This window comes from Heteronotia binoei, chromosome 10 (genome assembly GCF_032191835.1).
Source record: "Heteronotia binoei isolate CCM8104 ecotype False Entrance Well chromosome 10, APGP_CSIRO_Hbin_v1, whole genome shotgun sequence".
In the NCBI taxonomy this organism is placed as follows: Eukaryota; Metazoa; Chordata; class Lepidosauria; order Squamata; family Gekkonidae; genus Heteronotia; species Heteronotia binoei.
In genome coordinates this window covers 57,346,907-57,365,986 of record NC_083232.1, presented here as the reverse complement: position 1 = coordinate 57,365,986, position 19,080 = coordinate 57,346,907, and the positions used below count along the sequence as shown (strand labels likewise).

Here is a 19,080-nt window from a genome sequence, read left to right as displayed (position 1 = left end):
CCAATAAAGAGGGTTTTTTTGATTGGATTAAATGAAGGAAGGGAAAACGATGCTATAAGGTTCTTTGGGTCCCGTAAATGTTGATATCAACGTAAGGTATCTTATCAGGGTGTTTTCTAGTAATGTCTAAAAATGGAGGAGAGCAATGTATGCTCTTCCAAGCTTCTGGAGAAAGGGTGGGATAAAAATCTACTTAAAATTTAGCATTGGCTACAAGACTTACAGCTTCTTTTCCCAGTTCAGTGTTAGCCTCATACCACATACCAGATATATGTAACTTTAAAAATACCAAACAACTTCTGAGAAGTGGCTTGACTGGGCCATTTAATCTTCAAGAAATGTGCCAGGAGGAAACAAATCCTATTGCTATAATCTGGAATTTTGGATGCTTCACAAATTACTGGTTATAAGTGTACTGTGTCACATTTGATATGACTGCATGTCTTGGTTCACTGGGTACACAGAAAGTTGCAGCTAACAATTTCCTCTTTCATACCAATTTCCTCTCACACAGGGGTTTTTATTGTAGAAAAAGCTCAGCAGAAACTCATTTGTATATTAGGCCACAACCCCTGACACCACCATTGTTCCACACAGGGCTTTTTGTAGAAAAGGTAAAGTATGAACTCATTTGCATATTAGGCCACACCCCCATAAACCAAGCCAGCCAGAACTGTGTTTCTGTGCTTACCTGCTCAAAAAAAGCCCTGCTCTCATAACAATTTCCTCTGTCATAACCCAGTGGATAGTTACATATATAACCATTTCAGACTTGACAGAGCATGTTCTTAACTCAAAACGTGAAGTACCTTTCCAAAAAAACACATTTAGGATGAGTTTGCAAATTTGTCACCATAACCATACACATTGAAAGGCCTGTAATTTTTAACTATTATGTATCAGTCAACATGTAAGTACCAAGGCACTGTGTATGAAGCATTGGACAACAATATAGGGAAACCCAGGTTCAAATCCTTTTGTGGCTGTAAAGCTTGCTGGAGGAATGCCTGCAAGACACTTGCCACATCTCATTTTGTGAAATCCATATATACCCTACATGTGCACACTTGGAAAAAATCTCAAAATGTATGACAAAGGACACACATCTCTTTTTTGATTGCATTTATAGGAAATTCTAACTAGCCCTGGTTTCTTATAGAACTCATAGGTAAAAGATGTATTTCCCTTCACACAATATGTTTTGTAAATTCACACTATTTTGTCACAATAGCCCTCAGGCTAGTCAATCAGGAATGCTCAGCATGATAAATTACACACACTATATATTTAAAACATTTTCGAATTTGAAAGATCCTATTAGAAATGGTAAAACAAAAATGAAAGCCTTCACTTTCAGCTCCACATTGAGGGCACATAGGTCCCCCTTTATGAGTAAGGTGTTTTCCATATGGGGACAGCCTTTTAGCTGTTCTGGCTGCTGATAAACCACAGAGACAACAGGGCTTCCATGAGGCAGATTTTCCCACAGATTGCCAGTCTCAGTCCCACAGCTGCAGCCAACCCATCCCAGCAATCAGGGATTATTTTTTAAAATTGGCAATTAAATACTGTAATAATGATAACACAAAACAAGATCATTTTTCTCATACTGTATTATATACATTATAAATAATATAAACTACCAGAAAATTCATTATTGCAGTACTCCACACTAATTCTCCATTATAAATTATTCCTACTGTACTTCATTTGATAATGTTTTATTTCTGAGAGCTAAAACTAATCATAGTGCTTAGACATCTCTAAGCCATCCCTTTGGAATATATTAGAGATAACTTATTGCTAGAGTTGTGTCAAAAGTCCCATGTGTATTTTGGATTTCTTTGCCAACCCTTAATTGGAGTTGATGAACTAAAACTATTCAAAGGTTGCCAGGGTATTTAAATCAATAAGAGTGAGACTGAAGAAACAGGTTACGTTTCCCATAAGACTATAGGTGAGAGCAGACATGTTAATTGTGTGTGTATGGACGTGTGTGTGTATGCAAGGGAGGGTGAAGAAGAGGAAAAAGACCCCTCTTCTAAGGTGTGAAACTTGGCAGCCTTGCACTGTACAATGGGCATAAGAAACTACATTTTCTGTCTGCAACCACATCTCAATTGCTGTTATTTCACAGTTGGATGACTGTATTGTTAAAGCAATGGAATGTTTTTTAATAAATGCAAATAATGAATTAAGTGCTTGAACTCACTATGAGTTTGCCTCTCTGGTGTGTAATTAATGTGTGTACCTCCAATTGCCATGTCTGAGTGAGTGTTTCATTTCTTATTTATAGCACACAGGGTTTTTTTTTAACTTCTGGCACACACCTCACACACAGCAATCTACTATATTTGCAAGGATCCCATGAGCTCTTTGCCTAATAGATAAATGGCAAGAGTCGCAGCTTTAGTCAATTGTGTGGAACCACTGTCAGTTTTCACAATTTAATACTGGTCAAGTGAGATAAAATATGGTCCTCAAGAAAGTAATCCTCATGGGTCTGTGTAACCACTTCTTTAACAACCCAAGCACTGCCCTTTACATATCTAGTATATTTCTTCGCACTCAGATGTCTTGCCTCCTAAAACAAACTCTCCAGGGATCTACCTCCTCCCTCTCTTTAAGATCCAGCCTTCCCATGCAAGAAAGACCTGTTGATGTCATATTTGCTTGAAGCTATTATGTAAGAGCCCTTATCTGAATGGCCAAGGCTAACCCAATCTCATCAGATCTTGGAAACTAAGCTGGGTTGCCCTGGTTAGTATTTGGATGGGAGACCACCAACAAAGTCCAGGATTGCTATGGCAATTGGCAGTGGCAATGGCCAGGAGTCATTTTGTAGAAAAGGAGGTACACAACTCATTTGCATATGTTTCATACCCCTGACATCACCAGAAGGGGTACTATATTATATCAGTTCAGTATCTACCTTAAAATGCTTCTTGAATTATAATTTTCATAACAAAACCTTACTCCGATCATACTTTTTCAATGACTTTCTCCTATGTGGCCACAGTGGCATGATGAAAATTTCCATCTCTCTGCTTTATATGTTTAGGTTATTTTCCCATTTTTTGTGGGGAAAAATATTAGAAAGTTTGTCAAATCTTAGAGTTCAGCAAAATTCTCACAGGGGGTTTGAACAATGGAGCCCAGAAGCAAGTGGGGTTTTTTTTTTTGGGGGGGGGGGCTAAGAAAGAAAGAGCACAATAAAATTTAGAGGTTCTGGAGCTCCACTCCTGTGAGCTCCTGCCCAAAATGAGGCCTGGCAATGGCAAACCACCTCTGAATGTCTCTTGCCTTGAAAAGCTTATGGGGTCACCATAAATTGGTTGCAATTTAATGGTGCTTGCCATCACCACCATTCCATTTTCCAGATAAACATTATAGGGTAACCAACTTAGGTTTCTGTGTCCCCAAAATTTAAGAGATGAAACACTGTCACTAGGGAGTTGTAGGTTCTCCACAGTTCTTATGTCTACAGTGCCTAATAAAAATCAGACACCTATGAAGCCTCCTCCCAACTCCTGCACATTTCCACAGCCTGAAACAATCCCAGGGTGTGCTACTGGGCCTGTTGGAGAAACACATGTGCATCCCAGGTAATGTTTGGGTTTCTGAACATAATGCTTCCCTTTGAGAGTGTTCAGGTTGGGGAAATAGTGCAAGGGGATAGTCTGAAGCCTCTTCTCCATTTGCACTGGGGATCTGATTCTAATCAGAAAACAGATGCATGGGAATGGAGGAGAATGCACAACTTAAGTGTGGCGGCCCCAAACTGTTTTTGACTACAAAAGCAAGTGAGTAAACTTCAAAGTCAGGTTTATCTGAAATTGAAGCAATAAGATGCATGGGAATGGAGGAGAATGCACAACTTAAGTGTGGCGGTGTTATTTTTGACCCCAGACACAAGCTGGGAACTCTTTAATGTGCATCCATTCTGCTCTGCCACTTTATTTAGCAAACTCCACATATGCCATCCATAAAAAAAATCCAAAAGCCTGCAAAGACTAAATTTTGCTGTTGCTCCCCCAGTTCTAAACATTTGCCCTGGTGATCTGGCTGTTCTGTTCTTGACATAATCTTGCATCTGATGATACTGCATTTTCATAAGAACCAGTCATCAACTCTTTGGGAGCACAGCTAGTTTTAGAGTTGGACAACAAATAATTTACAGCTTTACAGTATTAGAATCAGATTCAGGTGAGGCAGCCATGTTAGTCTGAAGCAGCAGAAAAAAGTTTGAGTTGAGTGGCACCAACACAGTTTTATTCAAGAGATAAGCTTTTGTGTACACTCACACTTCTTCAGATACAGTGAAACAAGATATCTTCAATCATTACATAAAGGTGGGGGCGGGGGGGGGGTTTAGTTGCCAGGAAGGGCTAGTTAGAATCAAGATGTGTAAGTAACTGTGGGATTATAGCTGGGATTCAATTAAAGCAGTTGGTAAGATCTGTGAAAAGCAGTAAATTAACATATAAATTCAAGAGTTTATAAACAGATGTGAGAACTGGGTTTGAGTCCAGTGGCGACTCCAAGATCAACAAAGTTCAATAAGCAATAACTGAGAGACTTAGCATGTATAGATGCACATTTATTAGATACATTGAACCAGATTTCCTCAAATGTCACATATAAGTGAGGAGGTTAGTTGCCTGAATTCCCCCCTCCATTAATTAATATGCAATGCTTTCATTTTATATCTTGATTTTACTTCTAAATGCATCTGTCAGTTTCCCCTGCCCCTGCTTTCATAATGAAAAGGCATTATAGGCCCCAAACTGTTTTTGGCTGCAAAAGCAAGTGAGTAAACTTCAAAGCCAGGTTTATCTGAAATTGAAGCAATAAGAATCATGTTACAGCAGTAAAAAAAAGTAGATTCTTAGTGTTTTAAATTCTTTGCCAGTGTAAATGAGAAGATGAAAATATTATTGGCTAGACATACGAAATGTTCATGCAACATAGGATTTTTGTGCCTTAAGATGTGGCATAGCTTAGATGGCTTTTAAAAAAGGGTTAGAAAACAGGGGAAAGCAATAGAGGGCATTTGAGACATATTACATTTAAACAAGCTTTTGTGTGTGTGTTTTTGAACCCCCAAACCATAAAGTTGGTATTATTGCCTTGAAGACACAATGCTCCATTGACAGAAGAGTAGTTTTCAAGCCAATTAAAGATTGGCAGCAGTCCTGCTACTGGCAAAGTAATGCTTGTTAACTTAACAGTTCACTCTTGTGATGCATTTGCGTCATAATCATGTATTTTAAGAAAACACTTCTGAGTATACTGCAGTCTCCTTACCAGGAGTCACTTGCATGTGCCACACACCCCTGACATCACCGGAAGGGGTACTAAATTATATCAGCTCAGTATCTACCTTAAAATGCTTCTTGAATTATAATTTTCATAACCTTACTCCTATCATACTTTCTCAATGAATTTATCCTATGTGGCCACATTGGCATGAAAATTTCCATCTCTATATATGTTTTGGTTATTTTCCCATTTTTTGTGGGGAACATATTAGAAAGTTTGTCAAATCTTAGAGTTCATCAACATTCTCACAGGGGGTTTGAACAATGCAGTCCAGAAGCAAGTATTTTTTGGGGGGTGGGAGGGGGTAAGAATGAAAGAGCACAATAAAATGTAGAGGTTCTGGAGCTCTGCTCCTGTGAGCTCCTGCCCAAAATGAGGCCTGCTCCTTACAAACTTGACTTTTACTGTGTAAGAATAGCAAAATCTACTTGCAAATGATCACTGTGGTGTGTGAAAGCACCGAATGTTTTGACTCATTTACAAGGCTGGGATCATGCTGGTGAATGTCTTATTAAAGAAGCATCATTACAGCCTTTGAAAACTGAAGGAAATATTGAGAACCTCTTATAGAAACTGAACAAAGCAGGAGTCAAGTTGCACTTTTAAGACCAACAAAATTTTATTCAGAATGTAAGCTTTTGTGTGCTCTCTAAGGACCTAATTAGGTAGCCTACGACAAGGAAATACATTCCTTCCGTGATTTGAAAAAGCACCAATTGGCAGGGAACTTTATTGCCTTTTATGGCTATCCAGACCAAATGGCCAAGCCACACTGTTTTATCATGTGACCACAGCCAGTTTGCACTCTTAAACAACAAACTGCATGTATTTCAGCCCACAATACCTGATCCCCTCGTCTGACGAAGTGCGCTTAGAGAGCATATGAAAGCTTACGTTCTGAATAAAACTTTGTTGGTCTTAAAGGTGCGATTTGACTCCTGCTTTGTTCAACTGCTTCAAACCCACACGACTGTCCTCTTGGATTTCTCTTATAGAAATGTCAGCTTTAGTAGGCTGCGATCTTCAGCACGCTTGTTTGAGAGGAAGCCCCACTGAATATCATGGGACTTACTTCCGAATAGATCTGCTAATCTAAAGACATACTCTCGAAGTCACCTAAACGAAACAGCCAGATCCAGCTAATGCAAGGAAAGCAGATGCTGACAGCAAAAACACTAAAACAAGCTAACCGCTAATCGATCTCATGTACATTTGCTCAGAAGGATTCCAATGAATCAAGACCCCCCAGACTAATAAGGAAGGACGAGGACATGAAGAAAGCCAATGCGTTCCCAGCACCCCCACTACCATAAGCATTCAGAAGCCGCCCAGAAAAGTCCCTGGCTGAACGATTTTTGCCAGACTTGCCGCTGCCGCCTATCATAGGGTTCTGGGGTGTAAGTCTGGAGGGTCACCGATAGGAGAACGTCCGCTCTGATTGGTGTTTGGCTTCCAGTGCCTGCCGTGGTTGGCTGTCTTGGCCGCCACGCCCCTTCCACGCCTCCTTCTGTGCGCCCAGGCGAGCGAAGCGCAGAGAGCGAAGGAGGTGGTGTCTAAGCGGAGGTCGCGGTGCTGGAGGCGGGGAAGCAGCATGGCAGCAGCGCTAATGCTCAGAGCCTCCGTCAGCTTGCTGCCTAAGCAAAGGAAGGTCTATGCAGGCAGCGTTGCAATGGGTAAGGCTCTCGGGCGGGTGTCACTGTGCTGAGTTGCTCGAACTGGCTTGCAAGGTATTTGCACGACCATGAAGAGGTCAGGCCTCCTTTAGAACCGGGGGCGACAGTAGTGGTGCTGGTTTCCCCTCTCCTCCCTTCCCGTTTGTCACCTCACGAGGATTTTGTGAAATCAGGGTCGGGGAAAACAATTGGAGCAAATTTATGAGCGCCCGGAAATGGTGCCATGTGGTAGCATTGGAGGAGAGAGTTGGTAGGTACAAAACCCTGCAATTTTGTTTTAGTTATTGCTTTGATGTATTGGGGTGGGGGCATGTTCCTTCCATGTTTGACAGTTTTGTGATTCCTCACCTGGAGTATGTATTGGCATGCTTCAAAGTGTTGTTGATCAATACCCTTGTAGAAGGAAATGATTATGACTTGGGTTTGGTGCCCTTTACAAGTTTTGTACATGCTGTTAAAACCCACACACGTTGTAAAATTATATTGGGCTAATATCAGAATTTATGTCAGCTCAACTGAAGCCTAGTGTAATAAATATTTTCACATGTTTACTTAAAATAACACATGTGGTGTTAAAACAGGCCACAAAAGTTTATGTGACGCTGGTGACCTAAGCATCAAGTTAACAGGACCCACAATCTATGCTCATATTTACGTTCCCCAGAACACTGATGGTTTTTCTAGCCTAAAACTTGGCTTTGCTGTTTTATTTGTGGCTGTGATCCTAAACATTTTTATACATGTAATAAACTTTACAGATGTGATTGGCCTGTTAACCATGTACTATATCCATATGTTTACAGTTGAGCATCATTTATTGAATTTTATGCTCAAATTTTCTAATTGCTTGTCTCTGAAGGGCAGTGGCAATTGTCTGCACTGTGTTACTAGTGACACCAAATCTTATCCTAAATTATTAGAGCAGAAGAAGCCTAAAGCCTACTAATCTATCCGTAAATGATTTTTGATATATATGTCTTACGTTACATGTGATAAGAAGCACTGTGAACTTCAACAATTGTTTACTTTTTTATCCAGAAAAGCTATCAGTGGCTCATTGTAGAATTACATACTAATAACATTCGCTGTTAGATTATTAATATTTAATCCCTAAATAACATTAACAAAATCCATATTATTAAGGTGTGGGATTTTTTGTGCTATAGGGTTCCTGTTTTATAATCCCATCATATTTATGCAGAACAAAATTTGGCAACATGCTGGTGAATTTCAATAAAGCAGACCTATTTCCCTCAACAGAATGTATGTAGAATAGCTGAGAAAGTAAGTCCATGTGCCACAATTCAAATGTCACCTTAGGCAGAGAACTTGACAACCTGTCTTTAATATAGGAATAATAATACTGGTTTACTCTTAAGGCTTATTGTAATGACCATTCTGATAATAAACATGGAACATCCATGTTGCAAGTATTTACCAGCAGTTGCCAATATTTTTACTAATATGTCCATCTACCCACACTTTTTATCTTTACAACGAAATAGAAATTTTTTCAACCCCTTGTGAAACCTGCTTGGGAATTTTTAGTAACTGCTAAATTAAGAACTTTTAAACTGATCAGTGCTCTCTTTATTTGTCTGGATGGATACTATGAATTGTGTTATAAATATGCTATGAAGTCTTTCATTAGGTTCTGGGAGATGTAAACTCTGTGTTTATCTACTTCAGGCAGCGCTCTGTACTACTATTATATATGAGAGAAAATGTATAGTTTTTTCATGTTGTTTAGTACACAGGCAATTCTGTCTTGTTTAGTCATTCTTTTACAAAATTTTGATTAAGATTAAATCATTATTGATTTCCTTGCAACTTCACACAGTGGAAGAAATAGAAACAGCCGTGCTTCAGTTTAAATATTTGTAAAGCTTGGTTAAATATTTGTGAAGCTTGGCTCCTGTTCCTGTGCTTACTGGGTTGTAGCATCCCCTCTGGTCAGGCATGTTTGGAGCTCTCTCTCCATTCAGTCTTCCACTCAAGGAAGAATCTTTTCAGCTGGAGGAGGGCTTCATGCTTACCTGAGCAGAGGGGTAAGATCCAACCCATTGTCTCTGGTATTTACTGCCCTGCTGGGTTTTTAGGACGCTTCATAATCAGGTAACAAGATTTAGTTCTGTGAACTCTTGAACGTGGCTTGTTCAGACCAGATCCAATAGTATTGAATAAGCAAGTGACAAAGAAATATTAGAATAAGTGTTTATGGTGTTTCTGTAAGAGGGGGTAAGAATTGTAGTTTTATGGGGCCCTGCTGACCTAGCTTTGAAATCTTGGGACTTGACATTTGAATCTCTTTATTCTGCCTAACAGCAATGAAATTGCCCACTTGAAGATTCTGCTAATGTAATTAAACTTCATGGGTGGCCTCTTAGAATTAATAAGACTAACATAATATTACTAGATTTCAGCTACAAATAGATCCTCTTGCTTGACTTCTAAGGTGCCTGGAAGCTTCAGTATATTCTAGAGAGTCTGCATTAATAGATCATGGCTAGGATTAATATTGCAAAAACCTGGATAGAAAGAGAGATCCCCCACAAATCTGTTATATCTGCATTCCTAATCCAGTAATTAATGGTAATTAATAAAACCTTTGGGAATGAAATACTTTTAAGGCATATTTTCCACGATTGGCATCCCAGAATTGCTCTGTGTAGGTTGTCAAACTCAGTGAAACATTTTAGTACTAGTTTGATCATTATGAATATACTTGTACCTATTTAAAGAATAGCTTTGTATCCCACCTTTTCCCCTACAAGGGCTGTCACCTTGGCTCACAAAATAAACTCCTACAATAATTGCAACAATGTTAATTACCACAGAAGGTAACTATAAAATGAATAAAATAAGGTTGTTAAAGAAATAAAGTTGCCGAAGATTGTAATATTTTGTTCCATCTTCCTAACCATTTGTTATCCTATCCTTTCTCCAAGGGCTCAGGGTGGCATACTTGGCTTTCCTCTCCTTCATTTTGCCCTCACAATAGCTCTGTGAGGTAAGCCAAGGTGAGAGTGAGAGGGAATGACTGGCTCAAGGTCACCCAGTGAGTTTCATGGCTAAGGAGGGTTGAACCCAGATGTCAGATGCCTTAGTTCTGTGCTAACAGTAAAAGTCAAACACAGTTACACACACTAAGCTGAGAGGGTTTAGAAGGTTTTGACTTTGTTTAGGATTCCAATGTAAATTATCAGTTTCAGCAGGTGAGGCATTCCTTTTACAAGAATCTGCTTGAATATAATTCAGTTATGTGTATGTTTTGATTATTTATTTTCCTTTTTGGAGCAAAAGTAAATAACATTTTTAAAAAAATTTCTTCCAGCAGTGTCTTCTTATTTATAGCCTGACTTTGTGAGATGCAAGGCAGGTTATAGGATATAAAACAATGTAATCAGACAGTGCAAGACAGGCAAGGAACAAAGTGACTACACACAGAGCTGAAAAGATGTATAGATGATGTCCTTTTTGACAGCACTGGCTATCTGTTGACTGAAAAGCTGTGTTCCTATCTTCCTATGCAACCTGTTGCTCAGGACATGCAGAGATCTGTGGAGTGGGGCACAGTATTTTTATAAGATTAATTTCTTGGAACTGGTAAGAGTGGGGTAGAGGGATTGATTTTATCTCCAGGAAATCACTTGAGGGAGATTTAAAATAACATAAAATAATAAAAGCAGTCCACACTTTAGACTGGGGGTGGCCAAACTGTGGTTTAGGAGCCATATGTGGCTTTCTCACATATATTGTGTGGCTCTCGAAGCCCCCACCACCCCATCAGCTGGCTTGGAGAAGGCATTTGTCTCTCCCTTTAAATCACTTTTCCAAGCAAAGTCAGCTGGTGGCTTGGACAATGTATTTAAAATTAAAGTTGCTTTCTTTTCATCTCTCCTTCCCTTATCTATTTGCCTTCCTTCCGACTCTCAGACATCCCTGAAATTTACTTCATCTGCTCATGATTCAGCCCTTGGTCGTTCCACCCATCCATTCAGTTTGTCATCCTCAAACGCTTAAATTCAAGTTGTACACTGACTGCTGTATCTACTCCACTTATATTACTTCATGAAGCTCCACCTAAAAGTATAGTTTTTTATAAATGGCAACTTACATACCTTCTCTACTTCTGAACCTACTTAGAATTTCAAGTGAATCACTGTTATTTGTGCTGGAAACAAATATTGAGCTAATCTGTCCTTCTGTCTTTCTTATAAAAAACAGTGACTCAGTCTTTACAGAGAACCTAGCAAAGCTAATAGTTACCCACTTCAATTTACTCTTTTGACAAGATCTTGTAATTATTTGTGCTTTGCAATGTGATGGCGTGACTTTGTCCATAGGGTCGCAAAGAGTCGGGCTCGACTGTGTGACTGAACTACAGCAGCAACAATGTGATGCAAAATTCTTAAGTCCTGGGTGTTTGTTTATTTCTTTGACTTAATGGATCACTGCATCCCAACTAATGCTGGGCTCTGGGCGATGTACAGCATAATTAATAAATACAACATTTAAACCAATAAAATCAATTAAAATAACTATAAACTTTAATGAAGTTCTCTTAAGTTCTACCAATCCAGATTTCTGGACCCTGCATCAAGGTGTGGGTTGGGGATAGGGAAGGTGCTAGCTTGGCAACTGTCACTGTCCTTAGTCGAAAGCCTGTGGAACATCTCTGCCTTTTGGGCCCTCTGGAACTGTAAAAGATCTTGCAGGGCCCTGATGTCCTCAGGCAGAGCATTCCACCAAGTCAGGACCAGGACTGAAAATGTCCTGGTTCTTGACAAGGACAGCTGAACCTCTTTGGGGCTAGGGATCACCAGCAAGTTTTGACCAGTAGAACGTAAAGCTGTCCCAGAGACATAGTGGAGGAGGTGGTCCCAGACCACTCAAGGCTTTAAAGGTCATAAGAACATTAAAAGAGAAGCCATGTTGGATCAAGCCAATCACCCATCCAGTCCAACACTCTGTGTCACACAGTGGCAAAAAAAATTCAGGTGCCATCAGGAGGTGCATCAGTGGGGCCAGGACACTAGAAGCCCTCCCACTGTTGTTCCCCCCCCCCAAGCACCAAAAATACAGAGCATCACTGCCCCAAATAGAGAGTTCCATCAATACCCTGTGGCTAAGAGCCAAAACCTTGAATCTGACTCCGTACTCAACTGGGAGCCAGTGTAGCTGGCGCAGCACAGGTTGAATGTGTTGTGTCTTTGGAATTCCCAAGGTAGTTTAATGTTCTGACCTCTTTGCAATAACTCTTTGCAAAAATGGAGCTGTTCTGCTGGGCTTTTAGTTGAAGCAGCAGATTTTTAAAATCCTTTCTTGGCCTTCCTTGCTGATAGCGTTACCCTAATGGTCAGTGGTTCAGTACTCCATAGCACCATTCAGAGGGTTCCCATCACCATCGAGGCGACTTTAACCTGGTCCTTGTTATACATTCTAAGTGTGTAAACTTTAACAATTTTAACTTTGAATTTTCTATTATTTTTTCACAATATCTGTGTGACCTTGTAAGCCATCCTGAGCCTGCTTGCAAGCAGGGTGGGATATAAATAGAAGAAAATAAATAAATAAAATAACTCTACCTTCCTCTCTGGCCTCTTTCTGCTGTTCATAATGTATATATATTTCTGCCTACTCAGGTTAAGAGCTGCAGCTTGAACAATTCGTGGAGATTTGAGGGTGGAGTTTCATGAGGGATAGTAACTTAATGAAGATGTGATGTCATGGATTCTAGTCTCCAAGGCTGCCATTTCCTCCATGGGAACTGATCTCTGTAGCATGGAAATCAATTGTAATTCTAGAAGAACTCCAGTCCCTACCTGGAAGTTGGCAACTATGCAAATGTAGCACTTCATACATCTGTAACAACTGAGCCATTAGTGTTTGAGGTGCCACAAGACAGTCTGCTACTTTGCAAGTTAATAAGGTGTTTTCTTCTACACAGGGCTTATTTAACTACAGCTATAGCAGGAAAATTGTGTGAGAGTAACACAGCCCATATGAGTTTTGGTACTGAGATACAATCAAATTGCTGACTCTCTCATTCGTTATGGCAATCTTGCTTTTAGACAACTGCAGTTTATGAAGTTTCTTAAATCATTAAAATTAAAATTGTTGAACTGGTGGCCCAGTGCAAGGTGTTGGTTTATTGATCATGGCATCAACTATATTATTGTGCGGTTAATGGATACATCCATCTTGTGGTGGCTAAAAAAAATTTATAATCAGATGGTCTCTGTGTGCCTCTGAGCCAAGGAGGATGTTTTGCATACAATGCTTGATTGCTTCCAGATGCTTAATAAGTGCTGTTTTTTCATTCAATAAACTCTTGAGTTTTTGTAGTTGGTAGATTACAATTTTGATCTTTAATCATATGCCCAGGATGACTCTACTGCCATTTTTAAAAAGTGTTTCTTACTACCAACAGTGAAACAAAAACAGATGGTCATTTCAGGCCCTGAATTCAGAACTATATAAGAGGAAAATATTGTTCATTGCTTTGTTTCAAATGGTACTGTTGCCTAATATTTGTTCATTAATGCATGCAGTACTAGTAGTGTCTATGTCAGGGGTCTGCAGTGTGGCACCCATGGGCTCCATAGTGCCTGCCAACACCAACCATGGCCCACATCAAGCATTTTTAGAAAGTGGGCAATGGCAGATGGGGCTTCTGCCTGGCAGGGTTTCTGATTGGCTGAGAGAGTTTGATTGGGTGGGCAGTTTTTTTTTTTAAACTTGCCTTCTGCAGCAGCTGTGACCACAGCGCTGCATTGCAAAGGTAAGCTGTGTATACACAAGAAAATATTTTCAGACAATATGTTCATTTCAAAAGGCATCTGTTTAAGCAGGGCGTTTTCCTGAAATGTTGGAAATGTTACTCATAGGTTGGCTGCAGACTGGCATTTTGAGCTGGCATATGGACGGGATACTGGCCGAGCAAAAAAGTACAACCAAACATGTGCGTCCACCTCCCATTCTGCTCCCAACCCATCCAGGGGCCGTCTAAGTAGTGCCACAACAAGCTATCACTTCCAAAGTAGTAGCTTTCTGTGGCGCTACTGGGATGGCCCGGCAGTGGGACGGGAGGTGGACGCACACATTTGGCCACACTTTTTTGCTACACCTGTGTCCCATCTGTATGCCGGCTCAAAATGCCAATCTGGATCCAGCCATAGAGTAATGCATAACTTCACTTTGGCACATTTTGTGGTTGTCTGTACCCAGCACTCTGTATCAGAATTCCAAAGTTGCCCACAAGCACACAAAGGTTGGGGTCAGTGTTCCATCTAAGCTGTGTTAGTGTGAGCTAGCTCACAGTTTTTTAGCCTCCGGCTCACACATTTTTGTCCTAGCTTAGGAAAAATGGCCCCTGAGCAAACTAATTTATGCAGTAACTCACAACTTTAATGTTAGTTGCTCACAAAGTAGAATTTTGCTCACAAGATTCCACAGCTTAGAGGGAGCATTAGAGGCTACAAACCTGAGAGAACTCAGTAGCACCTGAATTTTAGTGGAGCTTGAGTACAGTTCCCTCTGAATTGCATTCCTAGTGGTAATCTAGTTCATATTGATAGTATTATAGTTTTCATATGTAGTTGACAGCTTCTCTTGTCATTCAAGTGTCTGTCATCATTCTAATTTGCATGAATGTTTTACTAATGCCGGAGAATGGTAGACTGCTGGGGTGGAGGGATTAAATAACTCTGGTGTTTAAGTTTCCATTACGCTTTTTAAAACTGAATCCTTAGGCCATAAAGGCAAAATTGCCATATGATAGTAGTTTGCATTCATTTCAGCTTCTGGTGAACAGCTGTCTGTATACTGAGTTATAGCTGATGCTAACTGGCTGAATTGGTGGACAGGAAGAGGAAAGAGGATAACTATGTATGGAATCTTCTGAATAGCAGTTCTTGACAATGGAAGACTCAATCTTCTTGCTTTGTAACTTAAGAACAATGAACAATCAAGTGAAATGGTAGGATGGCAGATCCCAAACAAATAGCAGAACCTCTTTTGTAATTGTTTTTTGATCCTTAAAGAATTTGCACAATGTTTAGTGACCAGACCTAGGCAGAGTGATACATAATAGCATTTACTGTAACTGTTATTTCTGTAAAACTATTTTTTAAATGATCGAAATAGTATATTTCACCATGAAACAGCTGCTTTCTGTGTGCTGATCTGTGAAACTTCCAACATTCTGCCATGAAATAAGTAGTTTCATGCTGTGCAAACTTGAATGCTCTACTTAGTGTGAAACTATCAATATATTTTTGGGAAAGAATGTAAAAACTCCTTTGTGCATTGCACTTCATGATAATTTCTTATTGTAAAGGAGTGGTAAGGGCCACTTGGCTTAGGAAAGGGGAGCAGCTTTCTGGTGCTTCAGAAGATGGGTATTTATTTCTGCCATAGGCATGCTGTCCATTGCTGATGGATGCTCATGCATAGATGGGCCAGAGGCCTACTGGATTCTGTGCAGTTGTCACTGGATTCCAATATCCTTAAACACATCCAACAACACTAGTTTGTTTGTATATTATGCTTAGTAATTTGCAAGAAATTGTGGTAGGAAGACAAAAAAAACCCCTGTATGGATTGTAATTTGGAATTGCATCTGTCCTCTCTAGGGATTCTTTAAGCTTTCAGGGCTTTCAAGCTCATTTATTTTGATTAACTTATCGAATCATGCCTGGTGACTCCCCATTATGTTGAGATCCCTGATACCTGTGGGCTGTGTTATTCAAAACAGGGATACCAATTTACTCCTAGTTGTACTCATAGTAAAATGAACAGAGAAAACCTTTACTGTTACCTCTTGCAAACCCATTTTGCAAGTGAACAGCAGACTTGCAGCACAGTTCTAAACAGAATTATAACCTTCTAAATCCATTGACTCGGCATAGGGGAGTATTGTTGTGCTGCAGAGCTAAACATACACATTAGATAATTCCCATTGAACACACTGGAACTTGATTTCTAATAAGCAGCCATAGGACCATGAACACTACTAGAATTGGTAATTAATGCTTTAAAACACATCTGTATATATTTAACTTTATAGATGCTTGCCTTGCATTTTTGAATATCAGACATTGCAATTTTAGGTTTGGCATGATTACAAACTGTGTTTAAAATAACTTAAAAGATAAAAAAATTGATAGGAGTGGAATTAAACTTGAGATGAAATGAATTTTTAAGGCTGTACATTAATAGTTTATTTCTTAAATCTGATAAATAAAAATGAAATATTTGTGTGTGTGTAAAATATTCTTAGATTGTAACTTTTGTATTGCAATTAGTGTCTTCTAGGGCAATGGCTTCCAAGACCCCTGTTGGATTCATTGGTTTGGGCAACATGGGAAATCCAATGGCAAAAAATCTTATCAAAAATGGCTATCCTGTTATTGCATATGATGTATTTCCAGAAGCTTGTAAAGAATTTCAAGATGTGGGTGCACAGGTATAGTAAGCATCTTCTTTCGCACATGCGTAATGGGTGATTGGGACAGACCTAGGTTTAACCCAAAGGTTTATGTCATAGCATGCATGTGGCTCAGAGATGTAAGTTCAGTTCTTTCTCTCTGTTCTTGACTATTTTTTTTTTAAAAACCACATCTGATAGTAAATCAGTGATGTTTTTGGAAAAGAAACCATAAATAAGTAGAACATCATAAAACTCTGTTGCTATATAAGGTAATGGATCGCTTGGTTAACAGGCTAATAGGTAACAGTGAGGATATACAGCTTCAGGGAATTAAATGGTTCTTTTCTATCATCTTGAATCAGTTGTTAATGGGTGCTATTAGTCCTGTTCAGATGTTACAGTAAATTCGCATATATCATGCCTGTACATGCATATATCTAGCAAAGTTTGAGTCCAGTGGCATCGTTAAGACCAACAAAGTTTAATTTCAGGTATAAGTTTTCATGTGTATGCACACTTCATTGGGTACATTGAAACAATTTTTATCTAGCCTTAAATATTGGGGGGAGGGGAGTTTGCCTGGAAGGACTAGTTAGAGAGCCTTTTCAAATTATCTTTCTAAACCAGATGGCATTCATTATTGGCCAGTTATTAAGTAAACCGGTACAGAGATGGGGGTCTCACACAGTGATCTTCCTTTCAGTAATGAGCTGTATCGGAAGCGCTGCATCATTTCAAACTGTGCTGTTTTCTTTTCCTGCCCTTTTTTGCAGCACATACGATATTCCTCAGCGGTTCCTTTTGTGGGAAGGGGGATATTCTATATGGTGCTGAAACTAGGCAGCAAATCAGTGCAATGGCAACACTATTGGGATGCCTGGTCTCCATGGTCCTGTTTCAGTGCCACAGCACTCCCTATAGAACGTTCAAAAAATGAAGATCATGCGGAACAAAAAAGGGCGTGGAAAAAATCACTGCAGGAAGTGCTACAGGGTATTTTACACAGTACCCGATAGCGATTCCAAACCTGAAGAAAACAGTTTTCATCAGGAACAGCACAGGCATCCTTCCTGAATGGAACAGAAGTGGGATTGTATAAAAAGGCAAATAAATTCCACTAGCAGCTGATTACTAAAACAGGTCTGTCTGAAATGATGGTGCTGGGGGGTGGGAGTTAGTAGCCAGTTACTACAACAGAATAGATAGGCTGTCTGAAAGGGGCCAGAGTCAAAATGTAACTGGGTGATAAGTATAGTTAAGATTGAATTAAAGCAGTTGGTAAGACCTGTCATTAGCAGCAAATTAGCATACAAATACAAGAGTTAACAACAGATGTGAGAGCTCAAAAGCTTATACCCAGAATTAAAATTTGTTGGTCTTAAAGGTGCCACTGGATTCAAACTTTGTTCTATTGCCTCAGACCAACATGGCTACCCATCTGAATTTACCATGCAGATATCTGTTAGTAAGAAACAGTCAATGCATATTCAGTTTGCAAATGAAACTGACGTCCAGTATCTGGATAAATGTGGGGTTTGTGTAACACAGGTTCAGCTGTACTTGCATCAACTGCTCAATGCACATATAAAGAACAATCAAGTGTGCAGTGTGCCCAGATTGTACTTGCATTCACTGTTAACTTGTGGAAAGGGCTTGTCAGTCTTCTCTTTTGTCTTTTTTGTATTGTTATGTTTCCGTAACATGGCTTTCATAGTAGCAACACCATGCTGCAAGATTACACCTCTTTGTTATGCTTTTGTTATTTTTTTTTAAAAAAATTCTACATGGTACAGTTTGTGTACCTGTAGAAGCTTGCTGAAAATCTCAAACACTAAATGTGAAAATGATTAGAAGAAAAATGATTATATCTCTCTTTTCTTTTCCTTGAAAGGTGACTGATTCCCCAGCTGATGTGGCAGAGAGAGCTGACAGGATTATTACAATGCTTCCATCTAATCCTAATGCAGTAGAAGTTTACACAGGGAACAGTGGAATTCTGAAGTAAGGACTTCTTCCCTCAACTACCTTTTTTGCTTTTAATACTGAAGCACAGATGTTTTAGGGTTTTTAAAAAAAATTACATTTGGCCTGAAGTATCACTTGCATTTGTTTTCTTAGTTAATAAATACTTGTTTCAGTTAAGCAAATGCCATCAGTATGCATAAGCAGCACTCTGTTTCACCTGTGGAAGCAGAATGAATCCAGCAATACAGGTAGTAATGCATATGTGGGCCACATGATGTAAGCATGTGCATGAATCATTGTTTATGTAAGAATACAGCCTTCTTCTACTCCAGCAATTCTGTAGAGACCCAGGCTCTTCATTTACTTTATTAAATTAATGTAAGGTTTTTTCAATGTTACTTAATGTTAGTATTTGTTCAGAGCGACTCACAGTGGAATAGACATAGCAGTGCAATTAAAAATAATAAAATTAAAGTGAAAAGCTATAGAGAGATCATGTTCTCACTGATTGGGGAATGGTCACTTTTCTTACTTCATACATTTGTGCTCTGCATAGAAATATTGCATACTTTATTCTGGATCTATTGAGCTCCAGTGTTTGATTTTTTTTTCTGTTCAAATACATGGGTTGGGATCCTACAGGCTTCTCTGCTGGCATAGGATGGGAGCTATGTCAGGGATAGAAGG

At 39.4% G+C, this 19,080-nt stretch overlaps 1 protein-coding gene across 1 annotated transcript in view; it reads left to right on the top strand.

The window, feature by feature from the left end:
• The first annotated feature begins 6,795 nt into the window (after nt 1–6,795).
• The window catches only part of HIBADH (3-hydroxyisobutyrate dehydrogenase), a 117,089-nt gene continuing 104,804 nt past the window's right edge, over nt 6,796–19,080 (top strand). Inside the window, exons 1-3 of the mRNA XM_060248700.1 lie at nt 6,796–6,995; nt 16,304–16,464; nt 18,320–18,429. Coding sequence (XP_060104683.1) covers nt 6,914–6,995; nt 16,304–16,464; nt 18,320–18,429 — 353 coding nt within the window. The 5' untranslated portion in view covers nt 6,796–6,913. The remainder of the gene's footprint in view (nt 6,996–16,303; nt 16,465–18,319; nt 18,430–19,080) is intronic.